Source organism: Argentina anserina, chromosome 1, assembly GCF_933775445.1.
Source record: "Argentina anserina chromosome 1, drPotAnse1.1, whole genome shotgun sequence".
Taxonomy (NCBI): Eukaryota; Viridiplantae; Streptophyta; class Magnoliopsida; order Rosales; family Rosaceae; genus Argentina; species Argentina anserina.
In genome coordinates, this window is record NC_065872.1 from 6,327,452 (window position 1) to 6,354,180 (window position 26,729).

Consider the following 26,729-nt stretch of genomic DNA (forward strand, 5'->3'; position numbering starts at 1 on the left):
AATTATCAGATCAGTTTCATTCAGCATTTGAACTTAACGACATACGGAGTGTCTTGTATAGCAGGCTAGGCAACTATATATACACCATTTGTACAGAACGTACCAACAGTATTGGATTCTAATCCCAAAAGGCAACAAATGGAACCCCATCACCTTGCTAGCTTGTTTCTGCTTTTAAATTGCATGTGAACAGAACATTGTTTACAAACCAATGTGCTAGTACCGACATGATCTAAACCAGAAAATCAGGTTGCAGGAGGATGAAGATTTATACCGAAAAATCAACTCATATATAATATATATGTGTTCTGCAGTCTTCCTTTGGTCTAGTGGTCATTGGTATAACGATATTGCCCATATCACTAAGATTTTCGGTTCTCATCACAGGTAGTTTTAGGCCTCAATTAAGATCCTTTGTGGAACACGATATATTTCCGTACTAATTTGTTGAAGCATGCTGAGGTCATCTTGTTCTATGACTTCTATCGGCGTACGTGTTTATATAAGCAGGAAATGGATCAATAATGAACTCTTTGAATGAGGCATTGTTACAGTTATTCAAAAGTCCAGTAGTGTGGTTCTCACTTGCGATATGGCTGGTGAATGTAAATAAACTCGAATTTTGAAATTCTGAGCATCAGTAACAAACCTTTACTTGGTTGACTTTATCGGATCATCCTGACTGGCCTCGAAAGCAAATACTACATTGCCTGTACGTATGATTCTCTGAGATTGAAATTTACTTTCTGACCAATTAAGCGATGTCATTATCCTTGCCTTTCCATGATCACAAAATTGTTCTTCTCTCACAAGCTTCCTGCTATGCGTTTATGGACAATGATTAAAAGTCGATCAGTCATTAACACTCAATTTGGCTAACAAATTGATGTCAGAATCAACATTTAACATCGATCAACAATGAGATCAGACCACTAGCCACCTTATCCCCAAAGGTACTTTGCTTACTAAAAACGTATGGCTTCTACCAAAATCTTTGTAAGTCTAGTCATATTCTGAAATCTAAATTTGGGAGCAATGCTGGAATATATACAGCTTTTCGGTACCACTGATAATGCTTTAGTAATATTTATTTTTACATTAAGAAAAGGCCATTTGTATGTAAGTTGAACTAAGACATAGATACATTCCACGGTGGATATATTAAATTTTAATCCAATGCATGCATTTCAATTCAGGTCCCAAACAAAAGCAATATCCCCAAAGATATTGTGCTGATCATGTTGAGTTCTTCGCTCTGATGTACGCCAGCGTACGTCTACAATTGCTCATATGATCATGCTTTCACATAATAATATTTCTCAATCTGTATATCTTAGCTATCTTAACTAAAACTCTAAACTCCAGCTCCTAAACCCAGAGCCGGCCCTGAGTTCTATAGGGCTTTAGGCAACGCTGAAATGGGGCTCATTATCGTCAAATATATTTGCAACTGTTTTTTTTTTAAATTACTAGTACGTGAAATAATATATCACCCGATTTCATTATAATATATAATACAACATATTTTTTCAAATGATTAATTTATTTAATTAAGTTCAGAGATAAAGTTGATAGTGAGTGTAGGCTGAAAACGATAATAAATGATAGTGTAAAAATAAAAAATAAAATGCAAAGCTAGAAAACATAAAGAAAATAGAATGAAATAAAAAATAAGATACATAGGTGTAATCGTTTTTGAACACAAAATTGCCACAATATATAACATCAAACCCTATTTTCCATTACAACAACTACACATTCAATAAGAGAATTTATAAATTATTTATTACTACACATTCATTGGATAAGAAAATTTATAAACTATTTATTTAATAATTTAACTGAATTTAATTTTTGGGGGCCTTGTGAATTTAGGGGCTCTAGGCACCGGCATTCTAGGCCTATAACCAGGGCCGGGCCTGCCTAAACCTTGAACCCAAAAACGACGTTGTCATATATAAGTACAGCGCTCAGTAGGGACTAGAGAGCTAGAAAGCCAAGAAGTTCTGCTACCATTGCCGCAATCACCGTAAGCGCAGTGAAGAGCAATTGCAAAGATATCACAGGTATAATAATACAAACAGCCATTGATCAATGGAAAAGTAACTAAAATATAGAAAGAAGCACAACTTGATGTTCATAATCAGAGCTAAGCCGGAATATTGATTGTAACAGTAAAAACAACGTACCAAGGACCAGGACCAGTCCTTTGCCTTTCATAATGATTCTTAAAGCTTTGGTGTTCGTTGTCCTTCTTCTTCATGATCTTGTGGCTCTTAAGGGAACGGGTCAGTCCTACTTCATATTCTGACTCTTTTTGAAGATATATTCGGCCAACTGGCTTAACCCCACCACTCCTTTCCCTCCTCCTTATAAGGAGACCTCCTCACTTGCTTCTTTCTTAAACTCAAGCACAAACATCAAACTCTTTTCCCTTTAAAGTGCTAATTAAAAATGGCATCCAACTCACTTTCTTCGCGAAGCTCGGGTTCCTCATGGACTCCTAAGCAGAACAAACTGTTCGAAAAGGCGCTAGCCTTGTACGACAAGGATACCCCCGACCGCTGGCAGAAGGTGGCCAGAGCCGTGGGAGGGAAGTCCGCGGAGGAGGTGAAGAGGCACTATGAGATACTCATTGAGGATGTCAAGCACATTGAGTCTGGTAGAATTCCATATCCTGATTACAGGAACAGCGACTAATAGTTAATAAGTCATCACGCCCTCCTTAAGTTTGAAGTGCAAAGGTACTTAGTTACTTACTTACACTTCACTCTTGCTTCCTTTCTACTTCTACTATATATAGCTTACTGCGAATACTCACACACGCAAATACTAATAATTTCATAGCTACCAACTTCGCCAAGTTAGTTGGCAAACTAGCTAGTATCAGCTAGAAGGCCTCGACATTATTAGTACGTACGTGCGGTCTTGTTCAACTTTATAACTTGAACAAGATGGGCATGACCATTCAGTGATGGGGAACTTTGTGTGGTTCCATTCCTTGGATAAGTCCAGGAAAGTGAACTTGAGAAGTACTTGTGAAGCACTTGTTTCTCAGTATGATCCATCAGTTTTAATTCCAAGGCTAGGTTAACATCCAACTCAGCTAACAGATAAACTAATTACTTATCATTATAATAATGTATTGAATGCAAATATCAAGTGACCACACTATGTTCAACTTCTTATCTTGTCTCCTCCACATGTAATCTGATCCTACCACTTTTGGATAATATGCCACTGGTTTATACTTTCTTCTTGAATCAAATATCAAGTGAGATACAGTTGCCTCATAATTAGGTCGACAGATACATCTCGAGCAAACCTAACTCGATCACCGACTGCATTCTTCACATTTTTCTGCAGACTTGTTCGGAAGATCTTCTACTAAAGTTTTTCGTTTTCTCGATTTGCAGGCTCTTGAGAATCGAAAATGAAACTCAAGAAGCGAGTTTGTGAAGATTAATTAGTATACGCCGATAATTATATCATAAATGTATGTAAAACAAACCCGGTTGGGTAGTGTGCAAGTTAACCATTGTAATGGCTTTTGTACCAAGTAATTGTCTATGAAATTCGATACCACTATGATTATGAAAAAATGAAGTCAATATAAGAGCATATATCTTTTCCTTTACTGATAATCTGTGGATGTATGGGGAAAGTGGAATGAGTAGTACGTAGTATCCCGTTCCATATTGATCCCATGGTCTCTCTCACTGTTGTTGTCCAGCTAGAAGCCTAGAACTCCCCATCCTTACATATCAGAATCATCAATCATCTAGGGGGGGGGGGGGGGGGGGGGTCTGGAAAATTTTAACATGCATATCTGCATACTATGCAAATCAATTTCTCTGTGTGCAAAAAAAAAAAAAGACAAAAAAATGGAGAAAGAGGTGTAATGAGGACCACAAGATTCAACTTTATGAAAATTAAATAGTGATGATTTGATCTACATCATATGTAGAGCTGCATAATAGACGAATCTAGGAATCAGATATGTAGTCACGTACTACAAGAAGCATATATATCTCCACTTTATGGTAGAGAATGAAGATTTTCTACCACACAAAAAAGAGAATCTAGTATCTCATCTAATTACATAGTTCTTCATTTTCTACCACACAAAAAAGAAAAGAGATACCTCTTGAATCTTATTACATCCTTCTTAGTTCTTACTTTGATATATATGCAAGCTCGAAATGCAAATGTAGAGGTAGAACGATATTGCATAACTCGTGGTTTACTTAGGAACTTTCTCTTCAACTACAACTATAATGATCTCTAAATAAAGTTGCATGCTTTCTAACAAAATTTGCTTCTATCAAGTACATTTTTAAAGTAACAATGAACTAATCTCGAAAGATAACGAAGCTAGATGCAAACTCTCGAAACATAATAATGAAGCCACATACATTTTAATAGTTGTCGATCCAATCACCGCCATGTACGAAGTACCGCGCCGGTTGAACCAATCCGCTTTAACACTGATTTGGCTTGTTCAATCTTGCCGGAAGTGACTAGTCCATTGTCGGAATGACACAAGCTGACCGACGTAGCCGGGCGCAGTTTCTAGGCTGAACCCAAAACCTCCCAGCCAAACAGCCCACAGCCCAACTAACTGGGCCTGTTTGTATGATCCAATCTACGTATCACAGGCCGGGTCGGGTAATAGTAAATAGAACCGGGCAATGTTAATTGGTGTACGCTCCAAGCAAAACCCTCAAAATCAAACCCTTAAACCCTAAAATACTACCCTCTCAGGGTTTAAGGGTGTCCTTCATGAATTCTCAACCTTGATAATCACCGATTCCAAAAGCTCCGGCATTTAATCTAATGGCGGCCTCGAAGCTCTCTTCCTGCATAGCCATGGCCATCGCGGCCGCCGCTATGCCGTCGCTCTCCTCACGCGCCTACGCCGACGGCGGCGGCGGCTTTCGATTTCCGTTCTCGTCGTCGTCGTCGTCTTCTTCTTCGTCGGATCCGAAGGACCCGAGCTCGAGTGGAAGATCCGAACCCGAGCCCGAAGAGCCCAGAGGGTCAGGCATGGACCCGGAGGCTTTGGAGAGAGCTGCCAAAGCTCTCAGAGAAATCAATAGCTCTAAGAACTCTAAGCAGGTCTTGAATTCTCTTGCTTTATTTTAATTTAATTTTTTTTATTTTTGTAAAAAATAGGTTGAAGATTTTGTGACTATGAATTTAGGACTAAGATGATGTATGTTCTGTTTTTTATATTGGAAATGTGTTATGGGAGTGAGAGGAGTGTTAGAAGGTGTTAAATGGGTGACCTTTGTATTGTTTTTCCAGATTTTCGACATGATGAGGAAGCAGGAACAGACTCGGCAGATCGAGTTGTCTGCTGAGAAGGCTCATTATCAAGCTCAGCAGTCTCATGCCGACATTGTAACTTGTTTCTCCAATTTTTTAGCCCTTTTTCTGTACTGTTAATTTGAATTGGTACGCATACATTTTCACTGCAAAATGTGGTTCCCTATAGTGAAATGAACTACTTTGCTCATTTCTCTGTTAAATATGAGTTTCACATGGTCCTCGCTCTACACGTGGGGGTTTCTGGTCTTTGGTTTGAGTGGGTCATGGACTAGGTGTTGTCTTGTGATCGTTCTGTTTTGGTTTTGTAGCATTAGCTTAGGAAACTATGAGTGCCCGCATGCCAATTGATCTCTTAAGAAGATATAAGGATTTGTGTTCTCTGTTTGTGCATTTCTAGCTTACACTGTTTATTTTGTACAGGAAAGGCAGAGGAAATTGGCTGAAGAGCAAAGAGATATTGTACAGCAAGACGCACAGCGAAAGGCGCAAGTTATGCGATACGAAGATGAACTTGCCAGGAAAAGAATGCAGGTACAATAAATGAAATGAGTAACTCGTTCTTTTTCTTTGTACTTTTGTGTATATATTGGCAAGGCTTGCTTCCTCTCTGTCCTTTTTAGACCAATAGTACTCTACAATACCCTTACTGAAATTTGTCAAGCTAGTCTCGACAAAGTTAATTAGTAGGCGTGATTTTAACTTTATTATTATAATAGATTAATAGAGACTCCCATTTCCATTTTTTTTTGGCAATTAGTCTATAAGTTGTCCAATGCATTCTGAATTTTAGTGAAAGCTTGGTGATATCCGTGAAATTGCATTGTTTTCATGTTTGCAGACAGAACATGAAACCCAGAGGCAGCATAATATTGAGTTAGTTAGAATGCAAGAGGAGTCCTCTATGAGGAAAGAGCGAGCAAGACAGGCTACTGAAGAACAGATCCAAGCTCAGCATCGTCAGACCGAAAAAGAGAGAGCTGAGCTAGAAAGAGAAACCATAAGAGTGAAGGCCCTGGCAGAGGCAGAAGGTCGGGCCCATGAAGCAAAATTGACCGAGGACCAAAACAGGAGAATGCTTATAGAGCGGATGAATGGTGAAAAAGAAAAATGGCTTGCTGCAATAAATACAGCTTTCAGTCACATTGAAGGTGATTTAAACTCATGCATTCTCACATGAATAAGAAACGTGGATGGGTAAAACCTAAATAAAAAAATGTAAAAGAATAAAAACAAAGTTAAAGAATAAGAAAAACTGTTGGAATGTTATAGTAGGTTCAGCTCGACAGTTTCAGGTATATTTTTCAGATGATCAATTTTAACAGATGGGTATGACTTTTTGGTTTTTTTTGTTGTTGTTGTTGTTGTGGATGCCGTAACACTACCGTCAGATATATATTGTTTGTAGACAATTTTTTTAATGTAAATTTTACTTTAACCTGTTTGTAATCGTTTCTCATCTGCTGTCTGCAGGGGGTTTTAGGACTTTGCTGACCGATAGGAATAAATTGGTTATGACTGTTGGAGGTGCCACAGCATTGGCTGCAGGTGTTTATACAACTAGGTATGCTGATCTCCATTGCTTTTACATTTCAATTCTTAGTGCATATGATACTAATAAATTGCAATTGTACACAGTTGCAGATTTTGGTATATCTTTGAATCTAAGATGGAAACAAATCCGTTTATGTTGAAAGATAAGGCTACATTTAATCTCAGACTCTTGTATGCCAATAGACGAATAAACCTAACCAGTTGATACCTCCCAGAAATGCTACTTGATTGCTGACTTTATAGCAATCATTGTAGTGCAACCATTTTGTTTCTGGTCAATCAAACTACTGCACAGAAAAATATGATAATCTTTTGTTTCTATAAGTTATATGCAAAGTTTCTGAGATGCCTTCTAGGTATCTAATTTGATGAAGAGAATTTTGTAGAATTACATTCTGCTGTAAATAAATAATTGCGTGTTGTTCTTTTCGTGTGCCATCATGTAATTATTTTTTCATTCTTTCTTTACAGGGAAGGTTCTAGGGTTATATGGGGCTATGTCAACCGAATACTTGGGCAGCCATCGTTGATTCGAGAATCATCCATTTCAAGATATCCAGGTTCAGAGATAATTTCTCAAGCAAAGAATAAGGTTTTAAATTATGGTACAGCAGGTGCAGCTTCTGGGTTACTGAAGAATGGTCTTGGAAATATTGTTCTCCATCCTTCGTTGCAGAGGAGAATAGAACAACTTGCTCGAGCTACAGCAAACACTAAGGCTCATCAGGCACCCTTTCCCAACATGATGTTTTATGGCCCCCCTGGTACTGGTAAAACTATGGTTGCAAGGGAAATAGCTCGGAAATCGGTACTGCACTGATTCATGGTCTTTAGTAATCTTTATTCTTGGTGCTCAAGTGCTCATTTACATGCCCCTAACTGGACTATTAAAGTATTCTATTCCATTGTCAAATAACTGAAACTGCTTTAACAATTTTGAGGTCTAAATAGTGGAGGATTTTTAAATGGTAATATATGTCAATATGCTGAAAGAACCATTTGGAACTGTGTAATACAGGGTTTGGATTATGCTATGATGACTGGAGGGGATGTTGCACCCCTGGGTGCACAGGCTGTTACTAAGATCCATCAGATATTTGATTGGGCAAAAAAGTCAAACAAAGGTCTACTACTCTTCATTGACGAGGCAGATGCATTCCTATGCGAGTACGTAGAGCATTTTTGCTTAAAAAATTCACAGCTGTATTTTGCATCTTACAGCTTAATATTAGACCCAGTTATATGTTTTCCTTAAAGCTTAATATTCATCTTTAGTTAACTCTGTTTCAGAGGTACCACCAAGATTTCTTTACTTCAGGCCATTATTTATGCATTCTGTTAGCTTTTGTTCATGAATGTTTGAATCCATGTGCAGGCGTAACAGCACACATATGAGTGAATCTCAGCGTAGTGCTCTAAATGCATTGCTGTTCAGAACTGGAGATCAGTCTAGAGACATAGTTCTAGTACTTGCTACAAACAGGCCAGGTGATCTTGACAGTGCTATCACTGACCGGATAGATGAAGTGATTGAGTTCCCACTTCCTGGAGAGGAGGAACGATTTAAATTATTGAAACTCTATTTGAACAAGTATCTTTCTGGTGAAGAGAACACCTCTAAATGGGGCTCTCTGTACAAGAAGCAGCAACAGAAGATAACAATGAAGGATCTGTCTGATGATGTGATTCGAAAGGCAGCCAGGAAAACAGAAGGGTTCTCTGGGCGCGAGATAGCTAAACTCATGGCTGGTGTTCAAGCATCTGTTTACGGGCGCCCAGATTGTGTATTGGACTCCCAATTGTTTGAGGAGATTGTAGATTACAAAGTTCGGGAGCACCAGCAGAGAATAAGTCTAGCAGCAGAAGGTGGTTATGGGATTTTTGGTCTGGCTTGAGTGGATAGAAGTAGAAGTCGAACATCTGTCAAATCCCTGGTAGAAAGTCTTCCTCATGTTATATTTTTATCGATAAAATGCCATTCAATAGTTTTTTTATTTGATGAAGCACATCGCCGATGAAATTTCATGTTTCCTTGACCCGGCTAATCTACAGTAAACTGATAATATCCAAGGATGGGCACTAGTTTTGTATTGATGCTAGGGGATATGGAACTTTTGGTAACATGGGAAACTTATATTTATCAATCAACAATGTAACTTTTCAATCAATATGTGATTTTTGAAATATCATGGTGTATTCTGGACGTGTTATCCATAAACTTTCAAAACAAGTGTGCTCTCTTCATCCTCTGTTAAATATATGGCCCTGCCTAGGAAAGTAGATGTGGATTTGCAGGGTTTTAAATACTGCTCGGAAAATAAAATATGGGCAGCTTTAGGACATTCTCTTCGCTTATAAGTAAATCTCTGAGAAAAGGTTGCAAATTTGAAGTCTTTAATAATATGCATGCACGAAAAGATCCATAGATGTTCAACTGAATCAGAAGAATGTATATATATAAAGACGAATTTAATCTTCAGTATTTGCACTACGTACTCTCTGAGCTTAATGAACAAATGAAAAAACAAAACTGTTCAAAATAAGCTTTAGATCCAAATTGGTGGGAATTATTACTTCAATTCCTTTCATCACACGCAGATTTGGTAACTCTAAGTTAAATTTGGACCAATTATAGCTCTGAACCAGAAGCGGTCTTCCTATTTCTGACTTGTTGTTCTTGTAGTTGCTGAAGTCCAAGACCGACTGCAGCTCCTTGGAGAGCCTGTTCAGCTTTGTCTTTCGCATCTTCTTTAACATACTTCTCAGTTTCTTCGATTGCCTGAAGAAATTTAACTGTTTTTTCTTCTTTTGCTAAACTCTTATTATTCTTAAGAATCTGGTATATAGTCCTGAGAATTTCTTCAGCTTTAGCCCTTTGCTCTCCCTTTATTGCTGTGAGGGCTTGTCGCATAAAGGTCTCGAGCATCATCTTTTTTCTCTCCTGATTGGAATCATTCTGCTCCTCGTCTACCTCAACTTTAGATCCTGCAGCCAACCTTTTCTCTTGTAGCTGTTGAATTCCAAGACCGGCTGCAGCTCCTTGGAGAGCCTGTGCAGCTTTTTCTCTCGCGTCTTTCTTGATATACTCTTCAGTTTTGTGAATGGCTGCAAGAAGAGCCATTGCTTTATCTTTTTTGCATAATTCCTTATTGTCCCTAATAAGCTGGTATACAGCGTTAATAATCTTTTCAGCTTTGTCCAGCTCCTCCTTTTGAATAGCTGCGAAGGCTTCTCGCATTTCCTCCACTAGTATCTGCCTTTTTTTCTGCTCATCCTCAGCTTCGAGTAACCCCCTCGGTCCTCCTTGCTGATTTCCAGATTTCTGTTGGAATTCTGCTGTAAGTGAGTTAATGAGAGCTATAGCTTTGACCTTGTTATCAGCCTGGATTGCCTGCTCAATTATTCCCAGCATTTCTTTAAACTTGGCGCGTTTTTGTTCATCAGACCAATTCGTTTTTTCTAATCTGGCAACAACCCCTGCAACCATGGCCATAGCAGTCTGAAATTTATTAGCTTCAAGAGCAACTTCGGCCCCATGCAGAACATTTAGCCATGCCCCGATCTGATCTTCACCATTCTCCCCCATTTCATTCTTCTGCGTCAGTCCGAGTCCCCTACATTAGCTCATTAACAAACACAGTCATCAATACCACAACATGCACGACGTTGAACATAGTCGATCGTCATAATATGAACTAAACAAGTCGCAACAAATAGAGTACAAGTTTCGAAAATGAAAAACTACTGCATGCATGCATACCTAGTAGACCATTCAGTCCATGATTCCACTTTGACAGCCCAAGAACTCCCGATCGACATCGCCAGCCATAGCACAAGCGACATCGCAGTTAGAGTTGAAATCTTGGTCATCTTTCTCTTCCACTCTGTTAATCGTTCTGCGGATCGGAGAACAGAAAATGCGTGCTCAGAGTCGTTATTCTACCATGTCTATTTATTTATAGCTCACTTGCGCTGTTTGAGTCTGCGTATTAAGGCCAGCAATTAGGAACGGGTGTACATTGCTGCCTTGTCATCCCTCCACCTGTGACGAAGGCATAGGCACGGCGACCGCTTCTCGCATCGATCCCTTTGAACCAGTTTTCCATCTCAAGAGAAAAAGATGGATCAAAGCTTTTTAAAAAAAATCTTTTTGGAAGCTTTCTTTATAATGCGGTTCCAGAATATATAGATTCTTTATAAAATAAATGTGAAAGATATTACTTCTACCCTAGTTCTGCAATTTTTATTTTTGTCTTCCTATGGTTTCGAGTTTGGACATTCTGAAGTTTTAGAAGAATTGGTTTCAACATTTCGGAGTTTAAAAGAATTTGATTTACTTAATTCGCTTGTAAAGCTTCACATTCCTAAATCTTAAGGATAAAGTGATCACATTTATAATGCATAATTTGTTATTTGGTTATATATGCCAGTTATAAAGTGGACATCTGCAATGCGCCAAAAGTGCGAACGTCGGCAATTTTGGCGATCGACGACGCACAACGAACGGATGGTGTCCGCCGCACTCCTCCCTCCCAACGCTCATGTCCGTACCGGTTGGAATTTGGAAATTTCAAGTTTCTGAGAAATTTCTAGAAATTTGCATATTCCGACCACCGTGGAGCGGAGCTGGAGCTCCGGCCGGTACAGACAAGAGAGCCGGGAGGAGGAGGGGGAGGAGCACGACCGGCACTATCCGCGCTGTCGTTGCGTGTCTCCGATCGCAGGAACAAGCGAATCCGCACCTTTCGGACGTCCACTCTTGATCCTCTCTATAAGACCCTACTTATGTTCATAATTAATAACCCTTCATTCTCTTTCTGTTTTGAAGGCATCAGTAACTATATATCCTCCTTTTTTTCATGCTTAATTTTATCATCTTGTTCTTATTCCGGAGAGAAATAGCTCATTCAGGGGCACATAAAAAGAGGCAAACCTGTAATATCGTGGATTTTGGTCGGGAGAATCTCCTAACGTACAATGGCAGGTAAATGGCCAAATTGTCCCAAAACAATCGGTACACATTGTTTGGAAATGCCTGATTGTCTCTCCGTCTCTCCTTCCAAATTTTCCAACATTGGTAACCAATCTGTGAGCTATCTATAAAACGAGTAAACATAAACTCTGAATCAAACATTTAAGAGTAAACAGGTACTTAGAATAAAGAAGAGCGAAAGAGAAAGATGACGAAGGGTTTAGCTCCAACAATGATGTCTTTATTGGTGATATGGCTAGCTATGTCGTTTCAAACTTCGGATGCTCACGACTCTGTCTCTGATCCAAACGCTCAGAACCGTTTGCAATTTGAGAAACTACTTGAGGTAAAATTACAGGTAGCTTTTAAGACAATTGAACAAGGAAATCAAATTGAAGGTCAGAAGATGCTTGAAATTATTACCACTCTTTTTATGAGGTTTAAATCTTTGCCTCATGAAGAAAAAATGGCTTGTCTTTCTGAGATCATGATAAAGGTTAAGAAGTCACTCAATAAAGAAACTCAACTTATTGCTGAAGAATTCCTTGGAGGCCTGCAAATGGGAGTCACGATTGTTAAGAAACCTCAAGAACATACTGCATCAAGTCCATCTAGTCAGAATGGTTCTCAAAAAGAGCAATTTGTGCAACTACTTGAGCAAACCTTGCAAATAGCTTTTCAGAAAATGCAACAAGGGAATCAGCCTGAAGCTAAAATGAAGCTTGAAGCAATTACAACTATTTTTATGAGGTTTGACTCTATGCCTCAAGAACAGAAACTGGCAAAACTTACCGAGATTGTGTTGAATATTAAGAAGTCACTGAATAAAGAATGCCAAGCGGCTGCTGATGAATACCTTTTGGGCGTGCAAATGGGAGTCAAGATTGTTAACGAACGTCAACAAGGTACTGTTTCTGGTCCTGTTAACGAACATCAACAAGGTACTGCTTCTGGTCCTGTTAACGAACATCGACAAGGTACTGCTTCTGGTCCATCTGGTCAACAAGGTTCTGTAAATGAGCAATTTGTGCAACAACTTGAGCAAAATTTACGAATAGCTTTTCAAAAAATTCAAGAAGGAAATCAATTTGAAGCTCAAAAGAGTTTTGAAGTTACTAGCACTATTTTTACAAGGTGTAAATCTATGCCTCATGAAGAGAAAATGGCTAAACTAACCGAAATCGTGTTGAAGATTAAGAAGTCACTCAATATAGAAACACAAGCTATTTGTGAAGATTTCCTAGGAGGCGTGCAAATGGGAGTCAAGATTGTTAAAGGACATCAAGAGAATACTATTTCTAGTCCATTTGGTTTTGTAGGTGTTCAAAATCAGCAATTTGTGCAACTACTTGAGCAAAACTTGAAAGTAGCTTTTCAGAAAATTGAAGAAGGAAATCAATTTGAAGCTCAAATGAGGCTGAGAGCTATTGTTCCTCTTTTCACACAGTTTAAATCTATGCCTCAAGAAGAGAAAATGACAAACCTTTTCGACATCATGTTGAATATTAAGAAGCCACTAGATAAACAAACACAATCGGCTGCTGCAGAATACCTTCTAGGCGTGCAAATGGGAGTCATGATTGTTAAGGAACATCAAGAGAATGTTGGCTCTAGTCCCACTGGTCAGAAAAGTTCTCAAACCACAATATTTGGTCAAATACACAGTTGATTTTTCCTTCAAGGAAGACAGGCCCCGGCCGAACCCTTGTTTTTTTTTTCCTGCTATGTGCGTCCCTTGCTGCATAAGCTAATGGGAGTGATTAGCTCGATCAATTACTCTTCAAGTCCTAGATTTACGTCTGGGTAAGTCTATTTTACTAAAATAATGGATGCATCGCTGCCAGTCCAAAAATATAAGAAAAAATCTAAGTGGATGTAAATAATTAGCAAAACTGTTTTATTAAATGTACATTATTTTATTTATAATTAAATTGCAATTATATTTCCTTACTAATTTCTTATTATTATTAATGATGTTGTAATTGTTGTCCATGTTGTTGTTATCATACCAAATCTCATCAATCGAATCATTTTTTTTCGAAAAATTCTAGACATATCAGTCATACAAAGTAAAGAGCTCTTTCCATTCATTAGAAAAAGAAAATACATGACGGTTGATGATAGAAAAGAATCGTGGGTCTCCACCAGTAAGTCAATTGCTGATATAGAAAGTGAATTCTTGGTTCAATACTCCACCCAACGACAGACATGTTTGATCAACTTTTACTGAGTCTAACTCATGTTGGCCATTTATCAAAGGATGTTAGGGACTAGGGAGGAAGAAAACTGCGGGTAAGTGCTCTGTTTAGAGTTGGACACAACGACGCGTTTTTAGTTTTTGACAATACTCATACTCTCAACGGTGCATCGAATTGAGTAATTTTTTTTTGAATTATGGGCTTGTGCAGTTACCATTGATGAAAATATCGAATATAAGAGAAGACATGAAGTCTAAACCCTTAGTTACAAAGACCTGAAATAATATCAATAATCTCTACAAACAAGTACTTAACAAAACCAACTAACAAAGAGTACTACACTAATGACGACTCTATATGCTTTGAAATAACGGTGACATAATTGAGAGCACATTAAATATGTAAACATAAGAACGATGAAGCATCACCAACATATCTTAATGTCCAATAAAGTAGCTCCCCAACTATGTTGCCGCCGGAGAATAAATATGACAACACTTAGTCTCACCCTACCACTAGGCGGCAACTACCATTTGACGAAACAATAAAAAATATATATTAGAAATTAGTGTTATAAAATGAAAGTAAAAGAGATTGAGAGAAAAGAGAATTGACACAAAGAATGAATTGTGTATTATTGAGTGAAGAACCCTCTTTTGTATACAGATGAGATTATGGTACAAATTATAATAATAACTCTAGTAGACTAATTACAAAAATGTCCACTAATAATAATTATTTACAACACTATCCCTTAGGTATTCTTCATCATAAGACTTTTGGTGTTACCTGGTCAAAAACCTTGTCATTAAATAAAATATGAGTCCCGAGAATTTTACCGTACTAACTTCGGAGGTTAGGACACAGTTAGTAACAGTTGGTAAAATTCTAAAGTAACACGTCATTTTTTCTTACGACCATTTCCTAACTTCATCAATTCTTCAATTTCAAGCTATGACAATTAAGTTCATGTCATTACGAGTTCACCGGTACTTCCGGGAATATTTTTCTGAGCTTCGAGCAATTTACTATGATTTTTCAAAGTTTGGTAATCTTGGAAAATCATTTCCTTTTATTCAGAAAAATTGGTGAAGAAATCTTGGCCATTTGTCTCTTTCACCTTTTCCCAGATTTAGTCCGAGCCCTCCTTTGTGCTTACTTTTCCTTTCATTTAAAATTATGACCAGGCTTTTAATTCTAGCCTTTGGATCAATTCCCACCTTCTAATCTCTACCCTCCATTTCCTTATTTAAAAGGGAGAAAAGGGAAGCTGAGGAGGAAGTTGAGTGAAGAACTGAAGCCATCTTGATTTTATCAAAGTTACGAATTCGAAAGGTGAGAGCTTCACTGCTACTATTTGCAAGTTCATATTTTTGGGTTTAGGACCTTGTTATGATCGTTTACGTTTTGATCTGAGAGATGGAGTAGCAGCTAGTCACTGGGTTTGTATGTGAAAGCAAGGAGCTGGAAATTCGACGATTACTTCCACTTGGGTGTCCTGATCAGTTCTAAGTTTAAAAAGGATCCTATTTTGGTGAGCTTCTTGGTCCTTTAATCCTTCATGTGCCTTTTGAGTTCAATGCCTAACCCACTTACATCAATTTCGGATTAGGAAAGATTTGGAAAAGAGACTGAGACATTGGTGAGACTTGCTGAGAAGAAAGAGCAACATAATCTCCATTTTTACCTTCATATTATATTGAAGGTAATTCACTTGATTCCACGACTCCATTTTCCTCAATTTGATCTTTGGAGTACGATGTTGAAATTGTTTGTTCTAATTTTGATCTAAGGAGACAAGGAGAGCAGCAAAGTATCCTTTTGCAGCTTTGGAGTTAAGCATTGAGACCTTGGCAATGATGCAAACTTTCCGACAAGAAGACGTCTTTTTAGCTAAGGCTCAATGAGATAGATTTCCCGTCCTTCTCCATTTACGTATTCGTCAAGTTTTAAATTGGGAAAGTTATCTTGGGTGTCCTTAGTAATTATAGAGTTTTTGATTTATAGCTAACACGATTTAAATCCTAAGTCGTAATATAAACTCTTTTATATTATCGACATATTAATTCGGTATATATAGATACGTTGATGGCAAAAATATTGGATGGGAGTACTCGATAATACTCAAAAATATGATGTCGATAAACGGGGAGTACACTTGGCTATAATCGATGTTTGACCATTACTTTGGTCAAACCAAATAAGGAGTTTAGTCTCCTATTTTGTTTATGTGGCAACGTTTAAACATGTCATATTTACAGTCATTTTTTGGTTGGCTATTTCAGACTTTGGATGCTTGGTGACGGCTTTAGTTAAGCGAAGGGAAGCTTATGGATTGAGCATTGGCAACACAAATTTTAGGTAGGGTCCGCTAACCCCATTTGTGCATTTCGTGTCCATTAAATTCATTGTCTATATCTCGGTGAATGTTTATTACTAAAAATTGCATATGAGATTTAGAAATACTAAAACCCGAGGATAGGCGGATTATGAGATTAGTGTGTAGATCTGAGAGTTAACGAGACCCTGGCATTCTAGGTAATCCCACGATGTTGATGGTCGTGAACCTCCGAAGGGGCAATGCCCTCTTTATTATTGAATCCATTTTTTACTATTGAGGGCATTCCAGTAAATAGACACTCTCGCTCCTCTAATGTTGCAACATAGGGTGTTGACCTCGACTTACGAGGTGACTCGTTCACCTCCTAGTCGTTAGGATCGGTCACCACTGACTTGATATTATTGATGACCATCATGCATGTTTTCACATTGTTTTCTCGTAATTATTAAACTTAGCATGTTTCATATTAAATGATTTAAAGAGCATTCTCATATCTAAATGTTTTAAGTTTTCATAAAACTTAGCCGACTATAAATTTTAAACCACAATGGTGGGCTGGTCCCTACTGGGTGTAGGGGTGGGCACGGGACGGGATGGGACGGGACGGAGCTCATCCCACGTCCCGTCCCACTTTTTTGAATCGGGACGATGGTTTTTAAGAATGCATCCCACTCGGGATTAATCCCGGTTGGGACGGGACGGGATCGGGACGGGACGGGACAAATCACACATTCCTATAAAGTTAAATAAAAACATATATTTTTACTTTTTCATTAACAAAATAACATTTAATAATGAAATTTTAACCAAAAAAATACATATTATGTTCAAAATATTATAATTTACCATTATTATTTGAATTAATATAATTTTAGAGTTATTAAGAACATAAATTAGTTTCATTTTGATACAAATTTATAAGAATTATTAAATTTTCATTGAAGGTGGGACGGGACGGGACGAAGCGGGATAAAAATTATTCGTCCCACGTCCCATTCCACTATTATAAAACGGGACGGGATCGGGACGGGACAAACGTTTTTAGACCTCCGTCCCGTCCCGTCCCTACGAATTTCGGGACGGGATCGGGATTTCCGTTTTTTATGCCCACCCCTAACTGGGTGAGCGAGGACGATGCTCACCCCTACTTTAGATTATTTGCAGGTTTATGGAATTGTTTATTTCGGGGCTTAGGATACGAGAAGTTTTGGGAGTATATTCTTTATATTTCAAGATTTTTAGACTAGCCATTTGTCTATTATTTGTCATTGATGTTTGTACACTAAACCTCTTATTTCGAGGCTGTGATTTCATTTCTGTCACCATTCTTGTTTATCTTGGCTTGCATGCATTATTTTTAGTTACGGGCTGGTGACACCCACTTCTACTTCTGTTGTTTGAAACCTTGTTGTACAACTCGTATATATTTTTGTAATTATTCTTTTGTGTCGAAAATGTAAAGGTTTCTTTGGTTGTAAACTTGTCAGCTTGTTTCCTTTCGCACAAAAATTAAGCAGGTTTTCAGTTATCGAGTTTTCAAGTTGAACTACGTTCGTTTGTTCGCTTGTTAACTTTCTATTTTACCATTTCAATACAATCATTTTCCCTTCCTGGATGTGACATAAAAACCCAGTGAGATTAAAACAATCATGGGTGAAGAAGAAAAATAGTACAATGCACGTGTAGAGGTGGCAATCAGGACCCCTAATTATTGTGAAGTAGTTTTATCTTAGCCATAAGCTATGCGTCCGTGGGAGATAAATGCATAATAGTTGCTACACCAAAACCTTGCCCGGTAAATCTAGTGGGAAAACCCGTGATTAAAGAGAAAAGATGAGTAAATGCATATATGTCGATTAAATTCATATTCAAGATGAAGTAATAGGAGGATGATCATATTAAATGTGTGTCTCATCAAAACCTTGCTAGGTAACTAAACCCATTGGGATAAAATAACCCTAGATGAAGGACAATAGAGTACACAATGATCAATTGAGTATATATACTTCAGGTTACTCCCCATAATATCGACTCCCTTTGAAAACTATAATATATGTAAAATTAATACCTTGAATATGCTTCATGGAAAAGTAGTATGATTAAAAATTGTTTACATCATTTTTAAGGATCGAAACGAGATTCATTTCTTGATGTGCCTTTATTTCTATCATACATATAAGGTAGCAAAAAATTATTGTTTATGTCATTACACATGCAGTTGGCATAGATTTGCCTAGTCTAAGGCACTGAGTAAAGTAAAATAATGCACTTTTTGCACTTAATTAAATATGATACTTTCGGCACCAATATCTTATCATTATTATATAAGGACAATAATAGTCTCTACAGACTTTAGACAACCATACTATATTTTATCTTGATTAGAACATCTTAACATCTTATAAATGTAATTTGATTGATGAATCAAAAGTTTATTCTACACTTTGCTCGAACTCCAGGTCTATATAATCATTTGATATCCTAATGCATTTCAATAAAATTCGGACCTCATGTGTTTTGTGATTTCCTTAATTTCTTTAGGAGTATCATTTAAATTTATGTCATCATCATAGACAATCACAATTAGCAAACTCGAAAATTATTTTCTAATAAAAATGCATAGACATAATTTCTTGTTCAAATATCCTACCCTAAGCATGTTTTGTGGTCAAGAACTATTTTGCATCGGGTAACATAAGTCCTTAAAGAATTTTCATTTGTATCTTTGTATTACGATCCCATAGGCATAGAGATAAGATATTACCGCATTCATAAGTTGCATAATCAATTTTTCGGAAAACTACTAACTGATAAAGTATTAGAACGTTATGACGTCCATTACAAGAAAATATGTCCCTCATAACCAATCACAAGGAATTGAGAAAAATTCTTGTGCCACTAGACGAGACTTGTGCATCAGTATCTCATTTTTCTCACTACGCTCCCTTAAAAGTACTCATTTAAATTCTACATGTATAACATGGGGATGTGTAGGGACAACAGACCAAAAACACATTTCTCTTAGTTAGGGTTCTAACTAGACCTGGATTGTTTGTTTCCTATTGACCAGTCGTCTATTTGTTGACATTCAACAAAAGAGTAAGATTCGACATCATTGCTTGTTATAGTTTCGGTGGCCACCGTAAATATACACATATCATCGATGATAATCTCATTCTAATACCAATGTCACTTAATTTATTAATAATTCTCAATTCTCATGAGTGGGTTTAAATGTTGGAGCATCCCTCGACATCATCTTTTCTAGGACGAATCCATAATCCGGATTTATCTTATGAGATTAGTTGGTTTGAGATAGCGATTTTAAAGAGATTCATTTGTGCCAAGTTTACCCTCTTTTGGGGATAAGAATCATTCGAACTTAATGGTCTCCCTCGCTTCTGGGCAAGGGACATAAGACTGGTTAGCCGCCATGGCCATACTTCATCCAACTGAGATGACATGTCTTATTTGAACGTTTATCCTTGCAGACACATTTGCAGCAGGTGTATGATCTCGTCACTTTAGCTAGCTCAGATGAAGCGCGCGTTAGACAGATTTGTGCAACACTCTGTACCTAGAATTCTTTGCACTTCCATATTACATGTGCGATTTTAGGGATCAAGATGAGACATTGCGGGGACGTTTCACATCACTCATGTTGTTCATCAGGAATGAGATGTTTCACATTGTACATTAGGAACGATGATGTTCTTATCTCCCCTTAACGGCGAGAAGGCTGTCTCATTATAGTGACAATCCGTAAATATAGCATTAAAGAGATCGTATGTCAAAGGCTCTAATTAAAGAGCACATAATGGATGAGATTCATAATCGGCATGTATGTTCATCCTTTATTGAGAACCCAATTTTGTACGTTGTGACGTCATAATTGGCACTTGGACTACAAACCCAGATCCCTGTAAGTATAAAACATCATGTTCATACCCAGTCACCAGCTGTAACACTGAGTAAAATAGGTTAGCAGTGGGCCTCTACCAAATCAACATGGCTGCATTATGCAGTATTGCATCCCAGAAACTAGAAACTTAGTGCGCATAACCAAGATTCAATCTACGAGACCATTTTGGGTGTGAACATATGGAACTGTATATTCAACATCAATCCCAAGAGATATGCAATTGTAATGACCTGAATTTTCGGAACTAATTATCGAGTTGTTTTCAATTTGTAAAGTTTGTGAAATTAGTTTAAAACGACAATTGGTGGTTTGCGACATTTCGAAACGAAAACGGAAACGTTCTCGGAACGTTTATTTAGAAAAACGTTACGTTTCCGCAACGTGTGCATCAAATTTTATTCCGTCGCTTGTTTGCAAAAACTTCCTTCATGAAAGTTGTAGAGCTCGTCGATACGAGTTCGTGGACGCATCACGCATTTGAATTGGACATCGGACGTGAAAGTTATTAACGTCGGAAGTTAGTTTCTGATTTTGGAAACAAGTATAAAAAGTGAATTTTTCAGTTAGGGTTCCCATATTTGGAAACCTCTTCTCTCTCCTCTCTCTCACCCTGAAACTCTCCCACTCCCTAGGGGTGTTAATCGGTGTGAATGGTGCGGTTTATAGGTGATATCGAACACCAAACCGTTCTATTTATTCGGTTTGGTTCGGTTTGGTTTTTCACTTTTTTTTTTCAAAAACCAATTGTGTTTGGTTTGGTTCGGTTTGGTTTTTCTCTGGTTTATATCGGTTTTTCTTTCGGTTATTTTGTAAATAAAATCAGAGTTTCTTTCCTTGTCTATCTACTTGATTCTTAACGAAATAAAAAGAACATGCGGACAAATTTGCAAAATTCTATTTACAAGATATAGTTGCTTCACAAATGCATACAATTGCAAAAAGCCACTAAACAAGTTATACCACATTAGTAGGCATGTTGTGGTTCCAATGTCTAAAATTCAAAATATTAATTTTTGACCGTCAGATGTGATCAACATATTTAAATACGAATATGGTAAAAAATTCATCTAATTTTGATAAAATTTGGGTCTCGATCGATGTGGTCAACATTAACTTAATTTTATCTAATTAAGTGTGAATTCGTTCTTACCCCCTCCTTCTTGACTAGTTTTGGTGGATTCTTTCACGCACACATTCTCACATATATGTGATGTAGCAGCTCGTGTAAAATTTTCAAAAATTTTACCTTCCAGGGATAGGGCTACCCATAGGCCCATAAGGGATAATAAGCGTAAAAAGGGTTGACCGCCTTGATCGGGACACAAACGTTATCGAAAATATGCGATTTTTTTACCACAACAATATTTCACTATACGTAACGCATCATGCTGACAGATTTGCAAAATTCTATTTATAATATATAGTTGCTTCACAAATGCATATATTTGTAAAAAACCACTAAACAAGTTATACCACATTAGTAGGCATGTTGTGGTTCCAATGTCTAAAATTCAAAATATTAAAGTTTGACCGTCAGATGTGATCAGCATATTTAAATACGGATATGGTAAAAAATTCATCTAATTTTGATAAAATTTGGGTCTCGATCGATGTGGTCAACATTAACTTAATTTCATCTAATTAAGTGTGAATTCGTTCTTACCCCCTCCTTCTTGACTAGTTTTGGTGGATTCTTTCACACACACACTCTCATATATATGTGATGTAGCAGCTCGTGTAAAAATTTTACCTTCCAGGGATAGGGCTACCCATAGGCCCATAGGGGATAATAAGCGTAAAAAAGGTTGACCGCCTCGATCGGGACACAAACGTTATCGAAAATATGTGATTTTTTTACCATAACCATATTTCACAATACGTAACGCATCATGCGGACAGATTTGCAAAATTCTATTTATAATATATAGTTGCTTCACAAATGCATACATTTGCAAAAAACCACTAAACAAGTTATACCACATTAGTAGGCATGTTGTGGTTCCAATGTCTAAAATTAAAAATATTAAATTTCGACCGTCATATGTGATCAGCATATTTAAATAAGGATATGGTAAAAAATTCATCTAATTTTGATAATATTTGGGTCTCGATCGATGTGGTCAATATTAACTTAATTTCATCTAATTAAGTGAATTTGTTCTTACCCCCTCCTTCTTGACTAGTTTTGGTGGATTCTTTCACACACACACTCTCATATATATGTGATGTAGCAGCTCGTGTAAAAATTTTACCTTCCAGGGATAGGGCTACCCATAGGCCCATAGGGGATAATAAGCGTAAAAAAGGTTGACCGCCTCGATCGGGACACAAACGTTATCGAAAATATGTGATTTTTTTACCATAACCATATTTCACAATACGTAACGCATCATGCGGACAGATTTGCAAAATTCTATTTATAATATATAGTTGCTTCACAAATGCATACATTTGCAAAAAACCACTAAACAAGTTATACCACATTAGTAGGCATGTTGTGGTTCCAATGTCTAAAATTAAAAATATTAAATTTCGACCGTCATATGTGATCAGCATATTTAAATAAGGATATGGTAAAAAATTCATCTAATTTTGATAATATTTGGGTCTCGATCGATGTGGTCAATATTAACTTAATTTCATCTAATTAAGTGAATTTGTTCTTACCCCCTTCTTCTAGACTAGTTTTGGTGGATTTTTTCATGCACACACTCTCACATATATGTGATGTAGCAGCCCGTGTAAAATTTTCAACAATTTTACGTTCCAGGGATAAGGCTACACATAGGGGATAATAAGCGTAAAAAGGGTTGACCGCCTCGATCGGGACACAAACAAAATCGAAAATATGTGATTTTTTTACCATAACCATATTTCACTATACGTAACACATCATGCGGACAGATTTGCAAAATTCTATTTATAAGATATAGTTGCTTCACAACTGCATACATTTGCAAAAAAACCACTAAACAAGTTATACCACATTAGTAGACATGTTGTGGTTCCAATATCTAAAATTCAAATTATTAAATTTCGACCATGCAGAACATTTAGCCATGCCCCGATCTGATCTTCACCATTCTCCCCCATTTCATTCTTCTGCGTCAGTCCGAGTCCCCTACATTAGCTCATTAACAAACACAGTCATCAATACCACAACATGCACGACGTTGAACATAGTCGATCGTCATAATATGAACTAAACAAGTCGCAACAAATAGAGTACAAGTTTCGAAAATGAAAAACTACTGCATGCATGCATACCTAGTAGACCATTCAGTCCATGATTCCACTTTGACAGCCCAAGAACTCCCGATCGACATCGCCAGCCATAGCACAAGCGACATCGCAGTTAGAGTTGAAATCTTGGTCATCTTTCTCTTCCACTCTGTTAATCGTTCTGCGGATCGGAGAACAGAAAATGCGTGCTCAGAGTCGTTATTCTACCATGTCTATTTATTTATAGCTCACTTGCGCTGTTTGAGTCTGCGTATTAAGGCCAGCAATTAGGAACGGGTGTACATTGCTGCCTTGTCATCCCTCCACCTGTGACGAAGGCATAGGCACGGCGACCGCTTCTCGCATCGATCCCTTTGAACCAGTTTTCCATCTCAAGAGAAAAAGATGGATCAAAGCTTTTTAAAAAAAATCTTTTTGGAAGCTTTCTTTATAATGCGGTTCCAGAATATATAGATTCTTTATAAAATAAATGTGAAAGATATTACTTCTACCCTAGTTCTGCAATTTTTATTTTTGTCTTCCTATGGTTTCGAGTTTGGACATTCTGAAGTTTTAGAAGAATTGGTTTCAACATTTCGGAGTTTAAAAGAATTTGATTTACTTAATTCGCTTGTAAAGCTTCACATTCCTAAATCTTAAGGATAAAGTGATCACATTTATAATGCATAATTTGTTATTTGGTTATATATGCCAGTTATAAAGTGGACATCTGCAATGCGCCAAAAGTGCGAACGTCGGCAATTTTGGCGATCGACGACGCACAACGAACGGATGGTGTCCGCCGCACTCCTCCCTCCCAACGCTCATGTCCGTACCGGTTGGAATTTGGAAATTTCAAGTTTCTGAGAAATTTCTAGAAATTTGCATATTCCGACCACCGTGGAGCGGAGCTGGAGCTCCGGCCGGTACAGACAAGAGAGCCGGGAGGAGGAGGGGGAGGAGCACGACCGGCACTATCCGCGCTGTCGTTGCGTGTCTCCGATCGCAGGAACAAGCGAATCCGCACCTTTCGGACGTCCACTCTTGATCCTCTCTATAAGACCCTACTTATGTTCATAATTAATAACCCTTCATTCTCTTTCTGTTTTGAAGGCATCAGTAACTATATATCCTCCTTTTTTTCATGCTTAATTTTATCATCTTGTTCTTATTCCGGAGAGAAATAGCTCATTCAGGGGCACATAAAAAGAGGCAAACCTGTAATATCGTGGATTTTGGTCGGGAGAATCTCCTAACGTACAATGGCAGGTAAATGGCCAAATTGTCCCAAAACAATCGGTACACATTGTTTGGAAATGCCTGATTGTCTCTCCGTCTCTCCTTCCAAATTTTCCAACATTGGTAACCAATCTGTGAGCTATCTATAAAACGAGTAAACATAAACTCTGAATCAAACATTTAAGAGTAAACAGGTACTTAGAATAAAGAAGAGCGAAAGAGAAAGATGACGAAGGGTTTAGCTCCAACAATGATGTCTTTATTGGTGATATGGCTAGCTATGTCGTTTCAAACTTCGGATGCTCACGACTCTGTCTCTGATCCAAACGCTCAGAACCGTTTGCAATTTGAGAAACTACTTGAGGTAAAATTACAGGTAGCTTTTAAGACAATTGAACAAGGAAATCAAATTGAAGGTCAGAAGATGCTTGAAATTATTACCACTCTTTTTATGAGGTTTAAATCTTTGCCTCATGAAGAAAAAATGGCTTGTCTTTCTGAGATCATGATAAAGGTTAAGAAGTCACTCAATAAAGAAACTCAACTTATTGCTGAAGAATTCCTTGGAGGCCTGCAAATGGGAGTCACGATTGTTAAGAAACCTCAAGAACATACTGCATCAAGTCCATCTAGTCAGAATGGTTCTCAAAAAGAGCAATTTGTGCAACTACTTGAGCAAACCTTGCAAATAGCTTTTCAGAAAATGCAACAAGGGAATCAGCCTGAAGCTAAAATGAAGCTTGAAGCAATTACAACTATTTTTATGAGGTTTGACTCTATGCCTCAAGAACAGAAACTGGCAAAACTTACCGAGATTGTGTTGAATATTAAGAAGTCACTGAATAAAGAATGCCAAGCGGCTGCTGATGAATACCTTTTGGGCGTGCAAATGGGAGTCAAGATTGTTAACGAACGTCAACAAGGTACTGTTTCTGGTCCTGTTAACGAACATCAACAAGGTACTGCTTCTGGTCCTGTTAACGAACATCGACAAGGTACTGCTTCTGGTCCATCTGGTCAACAAGGTTCTGTAAATGAGCAATTTGTGCAACAACTTGAGCAAAATTTACGAATAGCTTTTCAAAAAATTCAAGAAGGAAATCAATTTGAAGCTCAAAAGAGTTTTGAAGTTACTAGCACTATTTTTACAAGGTGTAAATCTATGCCTCATGAAGAGAAAATGGCTAAACTAACCGAAATCGTGTTGAAGATTAAGAAGTCACTCAATATAGAAACACAAGCTATTTGTGAAGATTTCCTAGGAGGCGTGCAAATGGGAGTCAAGATTGTTAAAGGACATCAAGAGAATACTATTTCTAGTCCATTTGGTTTTGTAGGTGTTCAAAATCAGCAATTTGTGCAACTACTTGAGCAAAACTTGAAAGTAGCTTTTCAGAAAATTGAAGAAGGAAATCAATTTGAAGCTCAAATGAGGCTGAGAGCTATTGTTCCTCTTTTCACACAGTTTAAATCTATGCCTCAAGAAGAGAAAATGACAAACCTTTTCGACATCATGTTGAATATTAAGAAGCCACTAGATAAACAAACACAATCGGCTGCTGCAGAATACCTTCTAGGCGTGCAAATGGGAGTCATGATTGTTAAGGAACATCAAGAGAATGTTGGCTCTAGTCCCACTGGTCAGAAAAGTTCTCAAACCACAATATTTGGTCAAATACACAGTTGATTTTTCCTTCAAGGAAGACAGGCCCCGGCCGAACCCTTGTTTTTTTTTTTCCTGCTATGTGCGTCCCTTGCTGCATAAGCTAATGGGAGTGATTAGCTCGATCAATTACTCTTCAAGTCCTAGATTTACGTCTGGGTAAGTCTATTTTACTAAAATAATGGATGCATCGCTGCCAGTCCAAAAATATAAGAAAAAATCTAAGTGGATGTAAATAATTAGCAAAACTGTTTTATTAAATGTACATTATTTTATTTATAATTAAATTG

General features: G+C 37.5%; 4 protein-coding genes across 15 annotated transcripts; 3 read left to right on the forward strand and 1 right to left on the reverse strand.

The window, feature by feature from the left end:
• The first annotated feature begins 2,428 nt into the window (after positions 1-2,428).
• On the forward strand, positions 2,429-3,560 carry LOC126790077 (protein RADIALIS-like 3). Its single transcript, XM_050516215.1, has 2 exons — positions 2,429-2,744; positions 3,417-3,560. The coding sequence occupies exon 1, from the start codon at positions 2,455-2,457 to the stop codon at positions 2,698-2,700; it is 246 nt and encodes an 81-aa protein (XP_050372172.1). The 5' UTR covers positions 2,429-2,454; the 3' UTR covers positions 2,701-2,744; positions 3,417-3,560.
• A 1,202-nt stretch (positions 3,561-4,762) lies between these two features.
• LOC126789897 (uncharacterized) lies at positions 4,763-9,124 on the forward strand. Its single transcript, XM_050515975.1, has 8 exons — positions 4,763-5,118; positions 5,308-5,403; positions 5,752-5,862; positions 6,170-6,479; positions 6,802-6,892; positions 7,354-7,690; positions 7,901-8,049; positions 8,258-9,124. Exons 1-8 carry the CDS (start codon positions 4,837-4,839, stop codon positions 8,775-8,777), a joined length of 1,896 nt encoding a protein of 631 aa, XP_050371932.1. The 5' UTR covers positions 4,763-4,836; the 3' UTR covers positions 8,778-9,124.
• A 245-nt stretch (positions 9,125-9,369) lies between these two features.
• Positions 9,370-26,384, reverse strand: LOC126789942 (uncharacterized). 12 transcript variants are annotated; one of them, XM_050516113.1, is made up of 5 exons: positions 26,278-26,382; positions 25,651-25,804; positions 11,816-12,407; positions 10,643-10,988; positions 9,370-10,496 (listed from the first exon to the last, which is right to left on the reverse strand). In XM_050516113.1, the coding sequence occupies exons 4-5, from the start codon at positions 10,750-10,752 to the stop codon at positions 9,512-9,514; spliced, it is 1,095 nt and encodes a 364-aa protein (XP_050372070.1). In that variant the 5' UTR covers positions 10,753-10,988; positions 11,816-12,407; positions 25,651-25,804; positions 26,278-26,382; the 3' UTR covers positions 9,370-9,511. The 12 variants fall into 12 exon arrangements, with proteins under 12 accessions (XP_050372070.1, XP_050372078.1, XP_050372044.1 ...); XM_050516121.1 differs by lacking the exons at positions 25,651-25,804; positions 26,278-26,382 and adding exons at positions 12,711-12,864; positions 13,338-13,523; XM_050516087.1 differs by lacking the exons at positions 25,651-25,804; positions 26,278-26,382 and adding exons at positions 12,518-12,864; positions 13,338-13,523.
• Positions 25,003-26,463, forward strand: LOC126800655 (uncharacterized). The gene is made up of 2 exons (XM_050528055.1): positions 25,003-25,699; positions 25,736-26,463. Exons 1-2 carry the CDS (start codon positions 25,003-25,005, stop codon positions 26,461-26,463), a joined length of 1,425 nt encoding a protein of 474 aa, XP_050384012.1.
• The last annotated feature ends 266 nt before the right edge of the window (positions 26,464-26,729 follow it).

Excerpts from the sequence above, each read along its gene's own strand:
- LOC126790077 (XM_050516215.1), top strand. The coding sequence starts at position 2,455 with ATGGCATCCAACTCACTTTCTTCGCGAAGCTCGGGTTCCTCATGGACT.
- LOC126789897 (XM_050515975.1), top strand. The coding sequence starts at position 4,837 with ATGGCGGCCTCGAAGCTCTCTTCCTGCATAGCCATGGCCATCGCGGCC. Across the intron at positions 5,404-5,751 it reads AGCAGTCTCATGCCGACATT|GAAAGGCAGAGGAAATTGGC; the intron begins GTAACTTGTTTC and ends TATTTTGTACAG. Across the intron at positions 8,050-8,257 it reads GCAGATGCATTCCTATGCGA|GCGTAACAGCACACATATGA; the intron begins GTACGTAGAGCA and ends ATCCATGTGCAG.
- LOC126789942 (XM_050516063.1), bottom strand. The coding sequence starts at position 10,752 with ATGACCAAGATTTCAACTCTAACTGCGATGTCGCTTGTGCTATGGCTG. Across the intron at positions 10,497-10,642 it reads TGGACTGAATGGTCTACTAG|GGGACTCGGACTGACGCAGA; the intron begins GTATGCATGCAT and ends GAGCTAATGTAG.
- LOC126800655 (XM_050528055.1), top strand. The coding sequence starts at position 25,003 with ATGACGAAGGGTTTAGCTCCAACAATGATGTCTTTATTGGTGATATGG. Across the intron at positions 25,700-25,735 it reads TGTTAACGAACGTCAACAAG|GTACTGCTTCTGGTCCTGTT; the intron begins GTACTGTTTCTG and ends AACATCAACAAG.